Genomic DNA, 22,817 nt, shown 5'->3' on the forward strand with positions numbered 1-22,817 from the left:
TATATTTATATCCTGCTTTGATATCTGTATGTAATTTATGTTGCTAAACTATAACTTAGGTATTTAGTTTCTGATCTTTGATTTCTTTTATTACATGGACTTACTGATTTGCCTTCCAAAAGTTTATTCGTCTTCCTCTGTTGAAATTAATTTGATATTTGCATGCTTTTGAAAGATGTTAAAGAGCTATTCCAAGTACTCATTGTGGAGATTATAAAATGAAATATGTAAATTTTCATAAATTTTACATCACCAGTGTCTGTGACAATCTGAAGCCCTATTTTCTGCAGAGCATTTGTTAAATTTGCTATTATTTGTTATTTGAACAAAATAAATATGCGTATCCTGGTTATATTAGCAGTTACTTGTTTCATGCTCTAAGTTTTGGTCTCGAGCATGAAACTAAAACACAAACATAGAAAAGTTATATTCAAGTTAGTAGGAACAGGACATTCATTTAGAACTTCTCATAGATAGAAGTAAGGGGCTGGTAAACTTTTTCTGTTAAGGGCCAGATACTATTTTAAGCTTTGTGAGCCACAAGCAGTATCTGTTGCATTTTTTTTTTTTTCTTCTTGTAACCCTTTAAAAATGCAAAAATCATTCTTAGCTTATGGGCAGTACAAAAAATAGGCTGTGGCTACATTTGGCCTGGTTCTAGTGGTACTAATACCAATTCTGTATTGTTTGATTAGACTTTAGAAGGTGGGGCGGACTTTCGACTTACATTTTAGAGGCTAACATTAGTAAATTTAAAGTATTCTTATGTATTCTGTGAAAGGGAAATAGGGGTAAAAAGGGAAATTTACTAGTACTTTTTTAAGATAAGGGTTGCAGAATATATATTTTACCAACTTTAAAAAGCCTACTGTAAGGCTAGAATATAATGAATTACATTTTTTAACAATCATTTTAGTCCACATTTGGAAAGCCAAAGTAATTTTTATTTTCTGCTAGTGTGCTATATGTGGTCCCTATGTTCCTCGTTAACATCTATCTGGGCAGTTAGTAATTGCCAGATTTTCCTGGCCTCTCTGTGCAGTGCATGGCAGTGTTGGCAGAGGCTGTTGAAACCAAAACATTGATACCATGGTAATCAACTATGTGTTTTCCAGTCTGCTAACATCAAAAGTGGGGAGGTTCAGTAAAAGTAGATGACAGAAGCAGAATTCTCAGCATATCTGCTACTCCTGATTCAGCTTTTTAGCTTTCTGGAGGTCTCAATTTGAGCATAATGTGAAAATTAGCTTTATGAACTTAAAAATGTTGAGTGATTAATTTCCTCGATTTTATTGTTAATTTCTAGATACTAAAATTAATTGTTAGAAGACCTCCATTAAAGAAAGTTCTCATCAAATTTTTTAACAAAGTAAACCAAACAAAAAGCTATGTGCCATAATTCCTGTTTAATAGTTGAGTTGTGTACATGAGATCAATATTTTGAACTTTAGTTTTTTATGATTTAAAAATAGAACACTGAGCACCTGCTGTGTATTGTACCTAGCCTCCCAATTAGTGGTATTGCTGCATTTCAGTAATACCTGAGACAGGCTAATAATTTGGCAAGGTTTCTTGAGAAATTCAGCCCTGCAAAGTTGCTTTTTAGAATACATCTAGTTCCACCTTTTCCTCTCTCCCAAGAAGGCTAGTGTTCTTGCATTTGTCCATAATTAGGGTATTTGAAGTGTTATTTCCTTGAAAGAGTTTGCAAGAATTTTTGCAGATAATAAGCCATTCAACAAGAACAAATACTTGTTTAAAATGAAATCTCTTACTGAAAGCATTATAGCCACCAGGATATAGAATAATGTTGTTTATTAACAGTTCTTTTCTAGTGTGTAGTACTCTATTTCTTTCATTCACAAGTATATTTTCAGATAACAGCTGAGCAGAAAATACTGTCAAATCTCTTGATTAAAAAAATTTACATGCATAATATGCAATTTTGTTCTATATAAATATTTTCAATCGTCCTTAAAGTTTAGTAAGCGACATTTGAAAATGAGTCTATGTGGCAATAAGCCATATTCTCAAAAATAAATAATTGAGTGCCAGTTAAGAGCTTCAGGAGTAGCCACAATTGGGTATTAAATGTGTTTCAGCTTCACTTTATCTTTAAAAATAACCTACAAGTTTTGGAATATGAAACCAGTGTTCTGTGCCAGTGCCAGTGGTTTGTAAGTGTACACAAGTATAAATAATACTCTCTTGATGTCAATATGACCTTCAAGTTAGTTATCAACAAATAGTGTTTAAATCTGAGAAAATATGGTAAATAACTGATTCTTGAAAATCTAATTTAAATTCCCTATTAGTAAAATAAATGAAAAAAGTCACTCTGGAATAACTTTTTCGGTGTTGTTAATTATCTTATCCACTAAGGTCTTAATACTGAATTATCTTGGTGGTGGGTCGTAATCTCTTCTTTGTAATTACTAGCTTCCGATTCTCTCTCTGCATTGCTGGAAACAAAAATCATATGTTCTGGTCTTGGTGATGGGGATGTGCACACAAAATGCAGACACATTCACACTGATTTTAAAAATGAGTTGCAATCAGAATTTGCTTCTGCTAAATTAGTAGAGGACCAACTGTGTTTTTCCTCTCTTGTAGTATGTTTTAGTACTTCTACATTGACCTTACAACTTTTTTTAAAACAGGAATACAAGTTTATATTCCTAAAAAATATGAGCTTTAACCTGGTTTGTTTGATCTCTGTGTGTGTGTGTGTGTGTGTGTGTGTGTGTGTGTGTGTGTAAAGTTAAATTTCTTGCATGATTTTCAAATTGAAATGTGTTAAATGTCTTAAATGCCAGCTCATGCTTTACATTTTACTTTACAAGTCATTTTAATGCCTTAAATTATTTACCTTATTTAATGAGAATTTCTAATACATGATTTTTTTCAAGGAGTTATTAGTGAAAATAAATCCTCTCCACTTGAGAATTAATGATAAATAAAAATACTAAAAATTTTATGTACAGGTGCAAGTGATTATATAATTTAAAGTACCAACATATTTAATGATTTCAGAAAATGGTTAGAAATTTTTATTTTGTAGTTAACTTAGCTAGCTAGTTGATTAAACTTATTCCATTACAAAAAAGATACAGATTTGCTTGGGCCATTGTGATTTTTACATTAGGTAGCTGAATAGAAATATATCACTGAGTAGTATAAGTAACTTGAGATGTACATTTTAATATATAATCAACATATTATTTGAATCCCTACTCCTTAACTGAAACTTAATTTTATGAATTTTAAATTAAAGTTTTACTTTCATGGTAAATTACCAAGCTGTACTAAAGCAGTTCTTAATATATTCTTGAGATTTATAAAAATTACTATACCCTAAATAATTGAAGTACCTTTCTTCTTTTAACTGTTATAAGCAGTTGATGTGCAATGACTTCTGCATGCAAAAATTAAGCCTTAGCTGTCGACTTACTTCAGTTAATACTTAAACGGCTGATTCTCTGGGCCTGGTTGAATTTAAAACTACAAATCATACATTTGATATGTACTAGCTATTTAGGTGCTGTGTCCCTTTGGTCGCATTTGGTTCGTAGAAAGACCTGATGTTACCAATCCCAGAGAGTTGAAATATTCCAGTCCACATAGTGAGTAATTCATTCCTAAAAACTAAAATTGAATAAACAGATTAAATTAAATGTGCAGTAAAGTATACCAGCTTTCCTAAACATTTACATCTTTCTTTGAGAATAATTACAAATATTACATCTTCTAAGTTAATTTGCACCATATGTACATTAATATTTGAGTGTGTCTCTTTTAGATATAAGCTTCTACTTTGGTGGTATGTTTTTCTGGATAAACTAGCAGTACAGTTAAGTAAACACTTTGTCCCCGTTGGCTACTGCTAATTTCTGGACTGGAAAAGACATTAAAAACTGTTGGTCTCTATTTAGCCATATATGATTGTATTTGTTTTCATATTTTTCTTTCCATAGCCTTACGCAAGAGAAATCCCCTTTGTTTAGAATATTTAAATTAGAATACAAGATATAAGGCAGGTATAATTGGATACTATTCTAAAAATTATTTTTAAGACTTGTAATAAGGATACAGAATGCATTGTTACTGTTCTTTGTATTTTAAACAATTCATGTTTTCATATTATGGTGAACAGCCCTCATTTAGCATTTTTATTTAAATAATGTGGTTAATCCACCCACAAAAGTCCCAGTCTCAGCTCCACTTGTTGACCCTACAAATGGGCTAGATAGTGTTGTTATTCAAGATGGAATTCAAGATTCCAGTCTCTTGACCTGACTTTATTTTGAGATGTGTGTGTGTGTGTGTGTGTGTGTGTGTGTGTGTTTTTCCCTAGACAAAGGTTACAGTCTCTTTTGTACCATTTTTCTCACTTGCCATGCAGGGTTTGAGTAGGAAGGGTAAGGATCAGTAGCACATAAATCACTTGCTTGCCCTAAGTCAAAGAAATACCGTATTTCCCCGAAAATAAGACCTAGCCGGACAATCAGTTCTAATGTATCTTTTGGAACAAAAATTAATATAAGACCTGGTCTTATTTTGCTATAATATAAGACTGGGTCTAATATAATATATATCTGGGAATAATATATAATATAATGTATAATAGAATATGTATAATACTGGGTCTTATATTAATTTTTGCTCCAGAAGACTTATTAGAGCTGATTGTTCGGCTAGGTCTTATTTTCGGGGAAACACGGTAATTTAAATCTAACTTCAGTTTAGGTTTTGATTAACACCATAACTAGCAAACCAAAATTGCTTTAATCAATACACAGGTACTAATACATGCACTTCTTAGATTTCCATAATCTCCCCTAATTGCTAATTTAAATTTTTTTAAAAAGTCTAATTCCATTACAAAACAAAACTGACTTGAAAGAACAAACCAGGATTCAAGCCATATTTTTAAACTGCATCCCCCATTTTATTCAAACAATCTGATGTCTTTTTTAAAAAGAAATTCTCAAGCACATAATTTCAAACTTCTTGCACATGGCTGTCCCAATAAATTACTATTACCAATGAAACAGACTTTAAAGAAGTTGTGTTTTACAATGCAGAGAGTGGAGGATGCTTTTTATACATTGGTGAGAGAGATCCGACAATACAGATTGAAAAAAATCAGCAAAGAAGAAAAGACTCCTGGCTGTGTGAAAATTAAAAAATGCATTGTAATGTAATCTGGTAAGTTCAGCATATTAATTTTGGCAGAAAGCGGATGTCTTTCAATGGTAACAAAGTAGCAACCACTTTAGAACTACCTAGTTGTGGGATTCTAGCTTGAAGTATTAAACGATAAATCCCAGATGGGAAGACAGTTGTGGGGATGAAAAAGGTAAAAGGGGAATGAAGTTTAAAAAACATTTTTTTTTTAATTTCCAGGAAGGATTTTAAGTAAAGAAAATATAAATAAGATGTCTTTCCTTAAAAAACAAGAAACCTATAGTTTATTTCCATAATTAGTACATTTTTAATTTTGATCTAATGGGTATTAGTTATAATTGTGGCAGTTTTGATGGCTATAGACTACTCTACCTCCATCGTAGGGTTTAGTGAGGAAAACATTTGAGAAGCTGCACAGAGTAGTAAGTTTGAATGGGCCAGAAGGTAGCAAAGGGCCCCTCTTACTATCTTTTGGACTTTCTAACACGTAAATAGCTAATGCTGCCTATGTTCTCTGACTCAATGGCATCAACATCACTTTTTACCTAAATGAGAAACGTGGGAGTCTTGGGATGACTCCTACATCCTTCTTTTTCACCCCTATTTGGAGGCAACCACAAATTCCTATGATGTTACTTTCTTTTACCACATTATTAGTTCAGGCCCTTTTCATTTCTTACTGGGACTATTATAACCTGTTAATTTGGTTTACCTGTGGCAGCCTTCATTCACAGTTCAACCAGAGAGATAAATACTTGAAATATTCTCTTATCTTTAAATCAAGTCACTGACTATGGAATAAAATCTCATTTCATAACGTGTTATATATGGCTCCTGATATCTTCCTACACCTCCAGTTTTGGCTTTATCTTTAAAAACTCCTCTTGCCTGAAATTTTTTTGTCCTTATGTATCAACACCATGTTTTTTTCTTACCTTCTCTTGAGTCTTGGCTGTTGCTTTTGTTTGGAATGCCAATATTCTTATCCCTTAGTATTATTAATTATAGCTAACACTCATGAGTCTCTATCTCCTATTCTCTAAGCATCTTTCTTTAAACCCTTAGACTGAATATAATGCCCTTCCTGTGTATTGTCCAGTAAACTGTTCTTAACTGTTATACCTTTACCATGCTAAATTGAAACAATCTCTTTTATGTTTGATTCCTATACAGTAGTAGACTCTTAGAGAGCCAGAATCATATATTTTTAATGTTTGCATGGCCATAGCCTAATGAGATTCCTGGCACATAGTAGCTGCCTGGTTGGATTTATTGACTGGAATTTCTCAGTTTCCTTTCTGAACCAACCCATATTAAATTTGGTCTTGCTCAGAAAATATTTCACTCAACAGATGACAAAAGTTCTGCCAAAGCTTAAGATTTTGATGTGTATTGTTTATAATATAAAATGTTCTATGAGAATATTAAATAAAATTGTAAGATATCATTTATTGTGCTGATTAAACTAAGGGTTTTTGTTCTTTTTTTAATTGTGTGTTCACCACCCTAAGTCAGATCTCCTTTCATCACCATATATTTGACCACCCTTTACCCTTTTCTACCTCTCTCCATCCCTTTTGCCTCTGATAACCACCACACTGTTGTCTGTGTTTGTGAGTTTTTTTCTGTCTTGTTCATTTGTTGCTTTCAGTTTTATATTCCACAAATGAGTGAAATCGTATGGTTCTTGACTTTTTCCATCTGACTTCGTTTAGTGTGATATTTTCAAGGTCCATATGTGTTGTCACAGATTGGCAGTATTTCATCTTGGTAATCTTTGTTATATAAGTTTAAGGTCTGAAATAATTAATGTATCTCCCAAAAGTAAAATACACATCTGAATAGTAGACACAGTCCCAAAGGATATTACGTGGTCTAATACTAATCTATTGAATTTAGAAGAAGAAACAAAGCATGACTGGCATTAATTTTTATTGACATTTATGAATTCTTAATATTTTTTGAGTATCATTGTGTAAAGTAATATCTTAATGTAGAAGTAATTGACAAAATTTAACATTGCAATGCAATTTGAAAAATTAAACTTGCTAAATTACAGTAGCCATTCCAGATTTAAGGGATTAAATTTAATTTTTAAAATAAGTTTTATGCTTTCATTTTTATTTAAAACAAAGGTAGAAGTATATACTTTTCTAAAATTTCTAATTTTTGCAAACTATATTTTTAGTGACTGTAGTGTGAATGTCAAATAATTGTTGGGCATGATGAATGAATCCTTGTTTTTTTAGTGGACATGGATAGCATTTATTTATGTAAAGAAAATATACTTGGTAATACTTAACATTTTAAATAAAAATATTTTTACAAAATTACTTTGACAATGATGAATAGAAACAAGTTAGTTTTTCTTAGTCCTAAAATGGATGCATTTAAACAAAATAATTACTGGAATACTTTTTTTTTTGCCTTTTGTATGTATATATGAATGACTAGTTCCCATATAAAAAAAGGAACTTACTGCCCTGTTTTGATTGTAACATTTCTATAGTCATTGAAATTATTTAATTTTAGTAAGATTGTATAGAAAGTTCAGTGCAACATGAATCTAAAGTATTTATCAGAATCTTAGAAGAAGGTAGTATTAACAAATTCGGTTTTCATTGTCTCCTAAATACTTGTGTGTTGTTCTCACCTTAAAATTTGTCTTCTTTATACCCATCGTGGGTTTTTTATTTTATCTGCTTCACTATTTTAATACCATTGACATTTTTTCCCTTCATTATAAAAGTTGAAATGGAGTAGACTACATAAGGGTGTGTGATCAAAGGGAATTTGTGAAGGGTATGGGAGTTGGATTAGATCCTTTTTTTTAAGTATTCCATCCCATTCTAAGGATTTATGATTATAAATTAGTCAAGGGTTGGCGAACTGTAAAATAATTATTCTTTATTATATCACTGAAGTTCTTCGCTCTTTGTCAAGGTTACTATGAGGGTTTATATATATTAAGCCTTGCTTGTATTGCTAGTAAGTTGTCTTATCACTTTCCCTCTCCTTTGGGTGAGACAAAACCGTATGCTGTGTCAGTAATGATAACAAAGTGGAGAGCATCAGTGAGTGTGGTTTGGGGCTTTATTGGGGACTTCTATTTACTAGTATTCAAATCCATAATATTGATTTTTATCCTACTACTATTTGTTTAAATGTGAGCAAGCCTTTTATTCCCACTCTGCATTCATTTCTTTAAGAATATTGGTAATAGTTTTCTGAATTTTAGATCTGTCGTGAAAAATTAGATAAATGTAACTTGAATGAAAAGGCCCTGTTAGGTTTGCTGTTGTTCTGAAATACTACTTGTAGAAGATTTTAGTAATTCAGTAAAGGAGAAATCATGTCACTTTTAAATTTTAAATTATTTTCAAGATAACAAATGTGTTCATATGAGTATTCAACAGAGGTGGTTAAAGTGAGTAGAAAAAACAATTTTCTTCATTCTTAAATTGACTTGATATATAAAACTTTGTTGCGTATTTGTTCCTACATGACTTCCTCTAGTGGCTAGGTTTGAAAACATTATATTAAGAGGCTTTTAAAAAAAAGTTACTACTCAATTGAACAGAGTTTAAACTACGTAGAGGCTTATTTTTTTTCTTTAATTTTTTATTTTGCTTTTACATTTAATTTGCTCTTTAACATGGACTTAACAAGAATTGACTTATGTATTGATCTCGTACAATTTTAGTATTGCAGGTTTAAAATCTACCCCCGTATTCAGAGTGCTACTTTTCACATTATGAATTATTAGGTTGAAAATTATCCTGACTTGTAATCACTTTCAACCATTACTGATTTAGATACCTAGCTTTGATCACAAATAGATGTAGGCCAAAATGACCAAATGGAAATTTCTTTGAAGATACAGCATTTGGCTTTATATGATAAACTTTTGAATAATAAATATACTAAACAGAAACTAAAACAATAATAAATAAAATAGAATCTTCTCCAAATTGGTAAATTACACCACTATTTAAATGATTTGGCTTATTTCTCCACAAATGAGAATATTAAATTTTTAAAAGTAGTGCCTCATGTTGGGGTCACTTTAAGTTTCTTGTTTACATAAATATATGAATTGAAACTAATGCCTTAGTATAGTATATTATTTGAAAACTAAAAGAATATTCAAATACTGTTTACTTCCTAATTTTTAATTAGATTTAAATAAGTATTGAACCAGAGCTCAAATCTTGTTACTGTGAATATTTATGAAAATAGTATATACTTGCATGGCTTATATCTAAATATCTAGAAACTCAGGGATAATTAAGGGTAAATACATATTCACTCACATACGCATTTGGATTTTGGTGATTGAGGTGTGTCAATATGAACCCATTTTAAATTCTGGGAAAAAGTTATTTGTGAAGCTTATGTAAGATTCTGTGCCATTAATTTTCATTGCCTTTTGTGAAAATCAGTGTTCCCATGTATAATGTTGACAAAATATCCATGAAGAAGACATTGAAACATCTCAAAAGTCTGATACATACTCAGTTGCCTAAAGAGAAATGTAAAGTGTTCTTACTCTTTCTCAATATCAGTGTTTCTAATAGTAATATATCCTTTTTATTATCTCTACCTCAAACTATCATATATATTCACATTTTAATACTTGTTATATATTTCAGGGTGTTGACGATGCCTTCTATACATTAGTTCGAGAAATTCGAAAACATAAAGAAAAGATGAGCAAAGATGGTAAAAAGAAGAAAAAGAAGTCGAAGACAAAGTGTATAATTATGTAAATACAATTTGTACTTTTTTCTTAAGGCATACTTAAGTAAAAGTGGTAATTTTTGTACATTACACTAAATTATTAGCATTTGTTTTAGCATTACCTAATTTTCTTTCTGCTCCATCCAAACTGTTAGCTTTTATCTTGAATGCTTATTTTAAAATGACAGTGGAAACTTTTCCTCTAAGTGCCAGTATTCCCTGAGTTTTGGTTTTTGAACTACAAAAAAGAAACTGTATACCTGAGATTTCTGTCTTGGGATTTTTGGTGCATGCAGTTTATTACTTCCTATTTTTCTTACCAATTGTGAACTTTGGTGTGAAACAAATTAATGAAGTTTTGAATTATCCCTGTTCTGTATTTTATGTAGTCACATATATGGATTAATTACTAATTGTAACTTCAGTTGAGATTTCATGATTGGTTTTACCGAAACATTGAGGGAACACGAATTTCTGGGCTTCCTGTAGATTCATCTTGTAGGCATCATGTCCTCTAGTTTCAGTCATGCTTAATGAATGTAAAGTTACACTGTTCACAAAGGTTTCTTCCTCTTTCCACTGGTGTTTGTCATAGTCATGTTCCCCCAAATATTATATTTTTTCTATAAAAATGGAAAAAATGGAAAAAAATACAAGGCAATGGAAAATATTAAAAGGCCATTTACTTTCCACATTAGATAAATTCCTATAATACTCTGAATAGCTTTTCCTGCTAAGGCAGACCCAGTATGTAATAAAGATTAGCAACCATTTGGGGGCTATATTTACATGCTACTAAATTTTTGTAATAATTGAAAACATTTTTAAATGTATAAAAATTCTCATAGGAATTAAATGTAGTCTCCCTGTGTCATATTGCTTTTGCTTAGCATAACTTGAAATCTTTTCTTGACATTCAGTCTTTCAAAATAATTTTAATTCTGGTAGTGATTTTAAAGATCACATGGGCCAATTAGCTTAGGGGGTGTTGAAAAGACCAAGGTTGAAGGCGAGATGCTGTGTGAACTTTGAGCTTCATTGAGAGTTTCATAGTACGGACTGCATCCCGATAGTCTCCCACTGTTGTCATGCGTTGGTTGGTCAAAAATGGGGACTAGGAGGGAGTTTGGCTAGCTCAGCAAGATACATTCTCACAATGTGGTGGTTCTGCTAACAGGTTGGGAACATTACTTAAAAAAAAGACAACAGAACTTTAAAAAAAATTATTTTAAATGAGATATTGGTGTTGGGGGTAGGGCAAGACTTTAATTGTTTTTAAACAATGAAGTGAAAAAGTTTCAAAGTCTCCAGTATTTCCTAAATACTTTACAAGTCCTATATTTAAGAATATCTAATGCTTAAAATAGGTAAATTGACAAAATGATTCTTTCAGTGCATTAAAATGTTACTTATTTTAAAATGTTGCTTATTTTAAAATGTTCGAAGTGAGATGGTATGAAAATATTACTGGACCAAGAGGAAGGTGACTTAAAGATTTTTTAATAACTCCGATTTGGGGCAAATCACTTACTATCCATTTCTTCATGTTAAAAGAAGTCATCTCAAGGCTATATAGCTAGCCTTACAACCATGTGATTTACATTCAGTTTACATAAAAAATATACCTGTTTGTCAGTCTCAGCACAATCTGTAACTTTTACCTGTGTTATCATCTTTAGTGCCAGTCTTAGGCAAAATTGTGCAAGAGGTGTTTATTTTTGAATACCCTCCGTCCTGTTTCAGGACTCCTCTCCCATATTAGTGCCATCTTGCCTGCCTACCCTTCTCCATGCCCCATGACCTGATTCTCTTTCTTTTAATACTTCTAATTCCCCTAACCTCAAGATTTATTGCTGTTTTGGGTATCTTTTGGAAAGCTTCCTACCAGGTCACATCAAAATGCCCTACATCTTTATTTCCTTTAGCTCTACATCATTTGACAGATACTATAATGGCAATTGACCTAATAGGTAATTTTCAGGTGGTGGATACAGCAATTTAATCTTGATCATCTCTTTGCTGCCTGGTCCATTGACTACGTAGGAATTTTCATGCAGTGAGTAGACAGAACCCTCTCCAGTGGAAGAATTTAATAAAGGTAGTGCTGAAAGAATTCCTTAGATAATTTATAATTAGGACTAGCCCGACAGTGATACATTGTGTTTTTTTAATAACTAAAATCTTACAATGAAAAATACTTTAAATTTTAATGCATAGGACTTACTTTTTAGCACAGTTCTTTTATTCAACAAATATTTGAGTGCCTACTAAGTTGCCAGGCACGACACAAAGCACTGGGGATATTATGGTATAAGGAACATAATGTATATCCTAAAGTAGCACTTATATTCTAGCGTGGCGTATAATATCTTCATGAGGAATTTGGCACACGACCCAGAGAAGACGTAATGCATATTTTAGTTTTGTAAGGAAGGGATTTGGTCTCTAAGGTTTCTTCCAGTTCTGGAGTAATCATTTTGCTCTGATTCCAATGTAACTTTAATCAAGCTTCTTTATATGTCACCTTACTTCATTGTTTTAAAGGAGTAAACTTGATTGTATTTTTATTTGGCATAATTGTGTGATTCTATTGGAACAGTTATAGTACACATTAAGTTGTATGTCAGATAATATTAAAATTCCCAAGTATGTAATACTCTAGTTGGTCTCTTTGTACAAGTAATTAAAATAGACTTTTAAAATCAAATATTGAATTCTAAAATAGTTTTGTTTATCTGGGTCTGAATAAACAGATGCCTGAACTAATTCACAGAAAAGGAAGCTTGTGTAAAAATCATTCTGAGATTCTATGCTAAACTATAGGTTCATGGAACATTAGGTAGGATGTTAAGACTTAACATAGTACCTCTTATTTTTACACAAGAGAAAGAAATGGCCATACTTCAATAATCACAGTCCATAACTGAATGAGGGGATTTTTAGGACTCTTGGATTTTTGATGTAGCTGGGCAGTTTTTTTCAGGCATTGGTAATAATGATCCTCTATTATGTGAGTTTTGAATGATTTGACAAAAGGTTTGTTTTTATAGATTTTAAAAGGGGAGAGATGATCTTAGAAATAACATAAATGCTATCTAATTAATACAGCCTTAAAGATAAAAATCTTTGTTGAAGTTGAAAAAAATTGCTCAATTACATAGTCTTAGTCATGAAGATGTTTGTGGAAGAATGTAGCAGAAGTATGTAGTATAATTTGAGTGAATATTCCCAATTAGGAATTCTAGGCTCTATTTTAACTGAGTCACACTGCACAGGAATTTAGAACCTGACTTTTATTAGAGGTTATCAAAACCTTTGCCACCATTGCACAATTTTGTCCTAATATATAGAGAAACATTGTGTTAAGTTGCAGTTTGCACAAGTTCATCTCATTTGTATTCCAGTGATTTTTTTTTTTTCTTGCCATTTTTTTGTAGGTTTTTTTGTAGGCAGTAAAAACTGTATTTACATTTGTCAAAAAGTAATAATTTCTTGATGATTCTTGATTTTTAACCCATCAGTTACTATAAAACTGAATTTATATTTAATAACTTCTGTGTTAATATTGGGTAGCATGAAATCTGCATTGGTAAATTGAACAGCATACAATTAGTAGCTATAAATTCCTTTAGAAAATGAAAATGATTTCTTTCTAGATATATTCATATCAGCTCTTATAGTCATAACTAGATTAATACCTACTTTAGTTTAATAGTTTTAAGTGCCTGTTTGGGATGATGCTAGGTAATTTAGATGAATTTAGGAAAAACAAAGTTATTACCTGCAGAAATGTCAATTACAGAGGCTCCCCCTCCCCATACAGCAAAATGGGTTATGTAATGTTTTATCCAAAAGTTTCCAGTTCCACTGTCTTGTGTTTTCATGTTGAAAATACTTTTGCATTTTTCCTTTGAGTGCCAATTTCTTACTAGTACTATTTCTTAATGTAACATGTTTACCTGGAATGTATTTTAACTATTTTTGTATAGTGTAAACTGAAACATGCACATTTTGTATATTGTGCTTTTTTTTTGTGTGGGACATATGCAGTGTGATCCAGTTGTTTTCCATCATTTGGTTGCGCAGACCTAGGAATGTTGGTCATATCAAACATTAAATTTAAAAATGACCACTCTTTTAATTAAAATTAACTTTTAAATGTTTATAGGAGTATGTGCTGTGAAGTGATCTGAAATTTGTAATATTTTTGTCATGAACTGTACTGCTCCTAATTATTGTAATGTAATAAAAATAGTTATGGTGACTATGATAGTGTGTATTTCTTGGTAGAAATTTGAAACAATTGTCCCACAATTGATAGGGAATAGTACATAAGCCACAGACACTATTATATATTAGTAAATCTTTTTTTTTGCAGCTTATAAGTTAGAAATATTCTTTATTTATGAAAGGTGCTGTGAACATTATGTAAAGGTTTAGATTTTGCTTAAACCTACGACCATCTTAGGTTTAAGTCCGTTGCCATGTTAACTCATTTAGAAGTGGATGCAAAACAGATCTGCCTTTATGACAAATGAATAGAATAACAGTATTACTTTTACCGAAGGTAATTGATACACAACAGGTGATTTGTTTTAAGGCCCAAAGGGAGCCAACAGCAAAATAATGGAAGTATTGAATAGGTATGTATGTGAAGCCAACCATTGGCAGACTGTCATGGTGTCTTTAAGGAGCTGCCACTCTAGCAGCATTAATGAATTACACATAAAGAAGTATCATCTACCCCACTGGATGGATGTTGCCAGCTCATGTAACCCTCGTACGGGTTGTTTGCTCTTCACCAGTCTTATTTGCCCATCAACCATTAACGGGGAACCAGGGTTATTTCAAGATCAGTACTAATCTTAACTCCATATATTATTATTTCTAGAACTGCACTTTTAAATCATGACCAGGTGCTAAGTGTTTTGTAGTGAACCTTGCTAATGTACCAAATGGGGTCAAAAATAAGGTACTCCTTCAAAAGTCAAAGGAATAAATGTGCAAGAAATTATTTTGCCTAGTTAAATAGGAATTAAGTGGCACTGTCAGTAAAATGGAGAAGTGGGCTAAGAGTAATTGGCAAACACCTATTTGAAGTTACAAAAGCTATTTGAAGTCTTTTCATTTAGAATTGGTGCTCATTTATTTACATTTAGTATTTGGGAACATTATGTAGCTAAATTGCTATTTTATTATAAAAATTGAACATAAAAGTTTGCTAATAAAGCTCAGTATGAATAGAAGCTGAAACTATTTTAGTTCAATAAGGCAGCCTAGGTATTGTTTATATGATGTGTATATGATGTGTCTTGCCATTTTAAGTTGGAATTATTTTCATAATATTTGTTAAACAGCTGGCACTGATTTTCGGTCAAATACAGTAATGATCAGTTAGTTTCGTTGGTATCTGAATAATAGCGTTGTTTCATAGCTCTGTATTTCCTAAGGAAATACAAAGCTTCTAGCTCTTTCATTACAAATTCGCCCCGTGCAATAAGTTCTTTGATCTTCTCTGGGTCCTTTACATCTTTGTTTTTAAGGAAAACATTCTTCAGACGCCTTTTAAAATAGTCTGCTCCTTTTGGATAGTCTCGTCCAAGGTACAGCAGCTTAAAAAAGAAAGATTATATATTTCTCAACAGTCCATGTCATATAGAAACATTTCTAAAATTGGCAGTGTAATTACTTACATTTTTATAAAGATTCAATACTTCTCTTCTTAAAGAATTGGCCATTTTCATTTGTCATGGAAAATATCCCCTTTTATACATAGCATACCTAAAGAAATGAAAATTTTTTGCAAATAACTTACAGTCAAAAAAAAGCAAAGAGAAAAGATTTTACATATTGGGAAGATGCTAACTTTCATCCAATTAATATTTTGAGCAGTCTTGTGTTCCAGGGACTGGGATATAGCTATAAACATGTCAGATAGAATACCTTTTCTCATAGAACTAACATTGCCTGAGGGAAACATAAGCAAACAAGATAATTATGAATTGCGACAAGTCCTATGAGGGAATGAGAGAAAATGGATTGTTAGAGGTAGGTTGTGTACGGCGTACATCCTTTTACCCGAGAGTAGAATGAATTAGAACTACCGTGTTTCCCCGAAAATAAGACCTGGCCGGACAATAGCTCTAATGCGTCTTTTGGACCAAATATTAATATAAGACCTGGTCTTATTTTACTACATTAACTTTTGCTCCAAAAGACGCATTAGAACTGATTGTCTGGCTAGATCTTATTTTCGGGGAAACATGGTAGATTTGAATCTCAGCTATATAATATACAGGTTACTTAACCTTTCTGAGCCTCAGTTTTCTTTATCAAAAGGAAGATTGTATTCTGCTCTCAAGGCAAAGCCAGATCTGTTAGGAGGACATTGAGGCCTGATCAAATCTAGAAGGGTGTCATCCTAAGAAAGGCTAGAATAGGAGAAACTTGTATGAGCCAAGCCAGGCTCCCAGTTAATGTTAGATGGGCAAGTAAGATTGGTGGTGAACAGGCCAAGTGAACAACCCATAAGGGGTTACATGAGGGAGCTGGCAACATGCAGTGAGCTAATTATATGTAATGTGTTAATGCTGCTAGGGAGGCAGCTCCTTAGACACCCTGATGGCCTAAACATAGAAAATAATGCCCAATACTTGTTACGATTGTGGGGATTAAGTCATAAAATTCCTAACATCATAAGCATTTAGTTCTTGTTAGGCCCAAAGTAAATGTTAATGTCATTTGCAGCCTCCCTGAAAATTCTGTAATTCCCATTTTCCCAGTGACCTAAGAAAACTTTTATACTTTCTGTCCCTCATTAAATAATTTTAGTCTTGCAGCAAAGTTGCTAGGACTAACAGTACTAATAACCTTTGTTCCTGAACTATTTAAGAAGCTGCTAAAATGCTGTCCTATCAGCCTGAATACTTTGCAGAGCTGTCCAATAGAAATATAATGTGAGCCACCAATGTAATCTTACATTTTCTAGTAGTCCATATTAAAAAATAAATATTTTTATTCAAAATAATTATTTCAAGGTGTCATGCTAGCTATATTGTAAGTGCTTATAGGTGCCCATGACTTAGTTGCTGCCACACTGGACGGCACAGCTTTAGAGTGTAGTTCCTATGATCAAGGACTTCTTCCTACAGAATAATACAACCATCAGAGCAATTGTCCTAAAAATGCCCTTCATACAGAAAAAGGATCCAGTCCAAAATTACACATTGCCCATTTATTCTGTAGAATGTGCCTCGTTTTGATGTTAACTCATGACTAGATTCAGGTTGTGTAGTTTGGGCAAAAATACTAGACATGATGGTTTGTTCGTTGCATTGCATCCTATCGGGTGGACACAATGCCAATTTTTTCCATTATGGTTGATGTTCATTTAGGTCCTAAAATCAGAGAATTCAATTAGGCTTTGGAAGGCGCTTAATTTCTTTAGTTTTCTGTTGGTCTAAGTTGCCAGTGTTGCTTCATTTGGTGAGGCGACTGAAATTCTGAAGATTGTGTTACTGGTTATTACAATTTGTGACCTTGGGCAAATAACAGTGAGTCTTGCTAGGCCTCAGCGACCTTCATCTGTAAGTAATACTTGAGCCAGGAATTGCTTCAAATCATTTCCAGTTCTTGTATACAGCGGCTCTTAGGAAGAAACAGAATATACCTTGTACAGGAAGTAAATAGAATCATGTGCGGAGAGAAGAATCCGAAGGTCATTAATTTCAAAATAAGCAACCGACTTACAGCCAATTTGCCTCTTTATCTAAATTGCCAATTGAGCCCCGTCACCCCGCTGGCCTAAGCTGTGGTGACCCAGGCATCCGACTCGGGTGTCAGTCACTTGACCTAATCGCGTAGCCGGCGGCCCCTGTCCTTCCGGACAACCTCACAGAAAGGTTCGCCCAACACACTCCAGGGAAACAGGGAGCGAGACCGCCAACGTCAGAGGACGCTCAGAAACCCTTTCCCACACCCGGTGGTCCTCTCGGAGCATACTTCACCACTTCCTGACCCCAGGATCCGGAAAAAAACAAAACACCCCCGCAGCTGCACTCACGAACTTTTCGGCCCGCCACAGCCGTAAAAGATTCAGACTGCATCCACCACTCCGTCCGTCAACCACGAAGCAGGGTGAGGGTTGGAGGGAGGGCAACCTGTCAGGGGAGGGGGCGGGGCACTGTCCGGAAGAACCCAGCGCGACTGCGCAGAATCTTAAGGGACGCTCGGCGCTGTGTCACTGGGGCGCAAGTGGGCGGGGCTTGTCGTCCTGACAACCCCGAGAGCGTCTGTCCACACAACTTAGCTCCGACTTTGCAGACGGCTGAGGTCGTGCTTCCCGCAGGATGGTGAGCAGGAAAAAAATGGGAGAACCAGGTGAAGGGGCGAGCACTGATTCCCCTTCACCGGTGTTACATGATGTAATGAGCCTGTCTTATTTATACCCTTGGGTCGCGCCTTCACCTGACCTGTGGCCTTCCCGTGTCCAGGATCAGGCAGACAGGTGGGAGTCCCTTGCGGCTAAGTGGTGTCCTAACCTCGCACTGTTACTAGGTTTAAAAGTTGGTCTCAACCTACCCTGTTTCCGGGAAAATAAGACCTAACTGGAAAATAAGCCCAGCATGACTTTTCAGGATGACATTCCCTGAACATAAGCTCTAATGCGTGCGAAACAATATAAGACATGGTCTTATTTTCAGGGAAACTCGGTTGTGACTTCCAATTATGATAGACGTTCCATTAAATTGCTTTTTTATTGCAACTTGGCAGAAATGCGTTTTTATATCTCCTCAGTGTGTTAGATGGGCAAATAAGATTATTTGCAGTTAATTAAAAGCTGTTGAATTTACGCTGCTTTGAAAAGTTACTTTTATGTTATCTTTTGTGGATACATTGGTTTTTGATTCAAGGTACACAGCCTGCCCTGAATTTATTAAGTATGATAAAGCTTCTTGTTTTGTTTTTCTGCGCTCCTCAGCTGTCTTCTCCAAGAACACAGGCCAACATGTAGCTATAAGATCATCTTTTCCCATTTTTTAAAAAAAAATGATTTCCATCTTTTTCTGTGATTAAAATCAGAGGAAGTGGAAGTGTAATTAGTTAATTATTTAATTCATTACTTACAGGAAAATATATAGTTCATTCTTTGTGCTTGGTGCTAGGCTTCAAGTCAAGGCTACAAACATGAGTATTACAACCCCTTCCTGTGTGGGAGACAGACTAAACAAAGTAATTACAATACAGTTTTACAACTATAACAATTGAAGCCTCTACAATGAGTAACATGAAGTTTAAAATGATGAAATTGAGGAAGGGGGACGGGTGAAAAGACAGGGAAGGGAGGAGCAGTGCTTTCAAGGTGTGTTTTAAATGATAAATATGAGTTTACCAGAAGTGTGAGGAAGAAATAGATAGTAAAGAACTGTCATGTCAGGGAGAACAAATAGGCTTTAAGCCATCTTGAAACTTGATTAATTGAGGGAATGATATGCACCTATTTGTTATTTTCCAATGAGATATAAGTTTCTTCGTAGGTCCCTATACCAATGTTTCTCAAAATGTTCTTGGAACATCTGCTTCTAACACACCTGGAATACTTGTGAAAATGCAGATTCCAGGAACAGACTAGGGCTGCCAAGTAACAAAGTACCACAAACTAAGTGGCTTAAACAATAGAACCGTATTGTTTCCCAGTTCTGGAGGCTAGAAGTCCAAGATCAAGGTGTTGCCAGGGCTATGCTCCCTCTGCAGGTGCTAGGGAGGGATCTGTTCAGACCTGCCTCCTAGCCTACAGTAGGTAGTTCTTAGCCTGACTTGTGGCAACATAACTCCAATCTTCACATGGCATTCTCCCTATTTGCATGTCTGTCCCAATATCCCCTTTTTATAAGGACACCAGTCATATTGGATTAGAGGCCCACCGTATTCCAGTATGATTTCATTTTAATTTAACTTGTTACATCAACAACTCTTAATTCCAAATAAGGTAAAATGCTGAGGTATTAGGGGATAGGACTTCAACAGATGAATTTTGAGGGGACACAGTTCAACCTATAACATCTACTGAATCACAATGGGGAGAAAGTGAGGGTATATACTTTTAGCTCAGATATATGCGTTTTTAAACAAGCATCCCAGGTGATTGTTATGTCTTCTGAACTTTGAGCACTACTAAACTACCTGATGCTCTTATGATTTGCAGAGAGGTGAGGATATGTACCTATCTCACACATGCTTCACATTAAAAACACTAGTGAGAGATGACAGTTTGCCCATCTTTAAAATATGGCTACTTAAGAACAGGGGCAATCTTATTTACATGCTCAGCTGTATAGTACTTATTTCAAGGTAGAAGTATGTTAACTATTAATTGATAGTACATATGATAATAAAAATAGAACCCATTTGTAAAAATTTTAAGACAGCAAAGTCTTTTCTATTCCTTTCTATATCATCTCCAGCATCTTAGAGCACCTTGTGTGTAAATCATTAATATCTGCTGAATGAATCAATGAAATATATGAACTTTTTAAGAAGATATAATCTGCTGTTGGTCGATTTTATTATTTATGTTTTACACAGTGATAATCTTATATCTTGAACCAGTAATTTCTCCTTTTAAATCTTCAAATGTGGAACCTGTATAATCTTAGAGTCACTTGATTTCCTACAAATTCCTTACCAGAAATCTAATGGGCTCGTAGGTCAGATCAGGAAATTATAAATAGTGTAACTGAAAAATACTTGCAATTGTAAATATTTATTGAAATACTGTGCTTTCCAAAATAATTTTCCCACATTGCTAAATAGAATCATCATAGCTTTGTCTGCTTTAAGTAACTGGTTCTCTTTTTAATAAAATAAGCAATCTAATTTTGCAGAAAGATTATTTTTATGAGATCATTCCCACACTTTCAAACTTGACATTAGTACCAATACTTAGTCATGACATTGTTCTTTGGAACCCTTTAAACTAGTGCCTTTCTGTCTGGCATTCTGTTTAGTGATAGGGCATTTCATTAAACAGGGATCACTGAGGGATTATCATAAGAAAGAGTGTAAAACTTACTTAATAAAAAGATGCTTCAGTGGGTGAACTATTTTATTCTAGTTTTTCCTAGACGCTCTTCTAGTTTTGTCTGAATTCTTTTTTAAAAGACTTTATTTTAAGATAATTTTAGATTTACAGAAAAATTGCAAAGATGAAACAGACTTCCCTTATACTCTTTACCCAACTTCTCCTAAATTTAACATCTTACATAGTCATGGTACTTTTATTAAAATATATATGTATCTGAATTTAAAAAAATTATCAATTCTTTTGTTTTTCCAAATTTTAGGGTCCCAAAGCAAAAAAGGTAGGTAGAAACTATTTTCTCAAAATAGTTTTATAACCACTGACATAGTACAAATAGAATTTTTAAACATTTTTCTAGTTAATTTTATTATAGTTTATAAAGTTTAGTAAGCTTATTTGTAGACATTAATGCTATTTAAATCATGAAATAATCCTTTACAATAACAGAACATATTTCAAATTTAACATAAAAAGATATTTCTAGTTTCCCAAATAATTTTAAAAATAGCCTTTGATTTTTCCTTGTGTCTTTAAGGCTTTTTATTACTGGTGCACTAGAAAATGTTGGATTAGGAACCCCTTTTATCATTCCATATAACACATAATTTAATTACCAAACTTGTTGTGACTTAAAAGTGGTATTAAAACTGGTTTCAATCTGTCACCATACAAAGTACTTATAATATTATTGACTATATTCCCTATGCTGTACCTTACATCCCCATCACTTATTTATTTATGACTAGAAGGTTGTACCTTTGAATCCCCTTCACCTGTTTCACCTGCCCCCCAACCCCTACCCACTCTGGTAACCACAAGTTTCCTGTATCTGTAAATCTGTTACTGTTTTGTTTCATTTTTTTTGTTTTTCAGATTCCACATATAAGCGGAATCATATGGTATATTTGTCTTTCTCTGTCTGACTTATTTCACTTAGCGTAATATCCTCTAGTTCCATTCATGTTGTCACTCATATTTGTTTTTAATGTCCATAGCATTTGAACAGTCCCTCTCACATAGTAGAAATTCAGTCATAATTTGAATGAAGGCATAAAACCCCATTTACCTTACCATCACTTAAAAACTTGGACTTTGATTGTTTAGATGAAATGTTTATTGAAGTGTGTATTCAATTAAATGTTTCTTTAAGAAATACTGTTGAGTGCCTTCCATGTTTGCTTCTCTTAGTCCCTTGAACTGATTACCAACCTGATACTGTTTCAGGGGCTTTGGATATAAATTTGAACACAATTTATGGAGGCTCTAGACACCTTCTTATGGGGGGAAGTATTCTGGGGGGCTACAGTCATTTGTATATGGGTCTACAATAGTTTATTGGTTTGTGTGGACGTTCATTTTCGGCTTTAGATTGTGAAATCTTAGAGGCATTGTTTTAAATCTGAAAACTCATTGTTTCTAAATGACTTTGGTGCTTAATTGTGTATGCATGTATGCTAAATAAATCCTTTTGGATTATTTTGTTGATACTGTTGTTTCCTTAGAGAATGGTGAGATTCATCTTATGAAATTTGAAACAAAACCTAAGAAATCACTCACATTTAATTATTCTATCCTGAAATATTATGGTTTGGGGATGAGGTGGGTCTGTAAAGTGAATTTACAGTATAGTTAGGAAAACATTGAAAGAGATATTTTATTCTTTTTGACTTCTTAAAGTCTTTTTAAGGGGAAAAAGTGATAAACGCACATGGTACAAAATTAAAATAGCACAAAAATAGAAAATTTCCACTTACCCAAGACTACAGGAACCCGTGCATGTTGTTGCATAAATTTTCTAAATATTAAAGAG

The 22,817-nt window shown here is 33.4% G+C and overlaps 3 protein-coding genes across 11 annotated transcripts in view; 2 read left to right on the forward strand and 1 right to left on the reverse strand.

Annotated features, from left to right (window-relative positions):
- The window catches only part of KRAS (KRAS proto-oncogene, GTPase), a 100,246-nt gene extending 86,049 nt beyond the window's left edge, over nt 1-14,197 (forward strand). For 3 of the 5 annotated variants that reach the window (XM_019737755.2, XM_019737747.2, XM_074325916.1), the window contains exons 5-6: nt 5,085-5,208; nt 9,840-14,197. In XM_019737755.2, coding sequence (XP_019593314.1) covers nt 5,085-5,204 — 120 coding nt within the window. In that variant the 3' untranslated portion in view covers nt 5,205-5,208; nt 9,840-14,197. Of the gene's footprint in view, nt 1-5,084; nt 5,209-5,570; nt 5,572-9,839 lie in introns of all 5 variants that reach the window. The other 2 variants (XM_019737771.2, XM_019737762.2) reach the window with 2 other exon arrangements.
- ETFRF1 (electron transfer flavoprotein regulatory factor 1) lies at nt 7,103-18,118 on the reverse strand. 2 transcript variants are annotated; one of them, XM_074325917.1, is made up of 3 exons: nt 17,994-18,118; nt 15,621-15,708; nt 7,103-15,539 (listed from the first exon to the last, which is right to left on the reverse strand). In XM_074325917.1, the coding sequence occupies exons 2-3, from the start codon at nt 15,669-15,671 to the stop codon at nt 15,318-15,320; spliced, it is 273 nt and encodes a 90-aa protein (XP_074182018.1). In that variant the 5' UTR covers nt 15,672-15,708; nt 17,994-18,118; the 3' UTR covers nt 7,103-15,317. The 2 variants fall into 2 exon arrangements, with proteins under 2 accessions (XP_074182018.1, XP_074182019.1); XM_074325918.1 differs by having other exon boundaries at nt 17,990-18,098.
- A 7-nt stretch (nt 18,119-18,125) lies between these two features.
- DNAI7 (dynein axonemal intermediate chain 7) overlaps nt 18,126-22,817 on the forward strand; it is a 62,737-nt gene continuing 58,045 nt past the window's right edge. The window contains exons 1-2 of one of the 4 annotated variants that reach the window (XM_074325910.1): nt 18,126-18,278; nt 21,270-21,287. In XM_074325910.1, coding sequence (XP_074182011.1) covers nt 18,276-18,278; nt 21,270-21,287 — 21 coding nt within the window. In that variant the 5' untranslated portion in view covers nt 18,126-18,275. Of the gene's footprint in view, nt 18,434-21,269; nt 21,288-22,817 lie in introns of all 4 variants that reach the window. The other 3 variants (XM_074325911.1, XM_019737736.2, XM_074325912.1) reach the window with 3 other exon arrangements.

The sequence above is a fragment of the Rhinolophus sinicus genome, linkage group LG02 (genome assembly GCF_036562045.2).
Source record: "Rhinolophus sinicus isolate RSC01 linkage group LG02, ASM3656204v1, whole genome shotgun sequence".
Taxonomy (NCBI): Eukaryota; Metazoa; Chordata; class Mammalia; order Chiroptera; family Rhinolophidae; genus Rhinolophus; species Rhinolophus sinicus.

Excerpts from the sequence above, each read along its gene's own strand:
- ETFRF1 (XM_074325917.1), bottom strand. The coding sequence starts at position 15,671 with ATGAAAATGGCCAATTCTTTAAGAAGAGAAGTATTGAATCTTTATAAA. Across the intron at positions 15,540-15,620 it reads TATTGAATCTTTATAAAAAT|CTGCTGTACCTTGGACGAGA; the intron begins GTAAGTAATTAC and ends TTCTTTTTTAAG.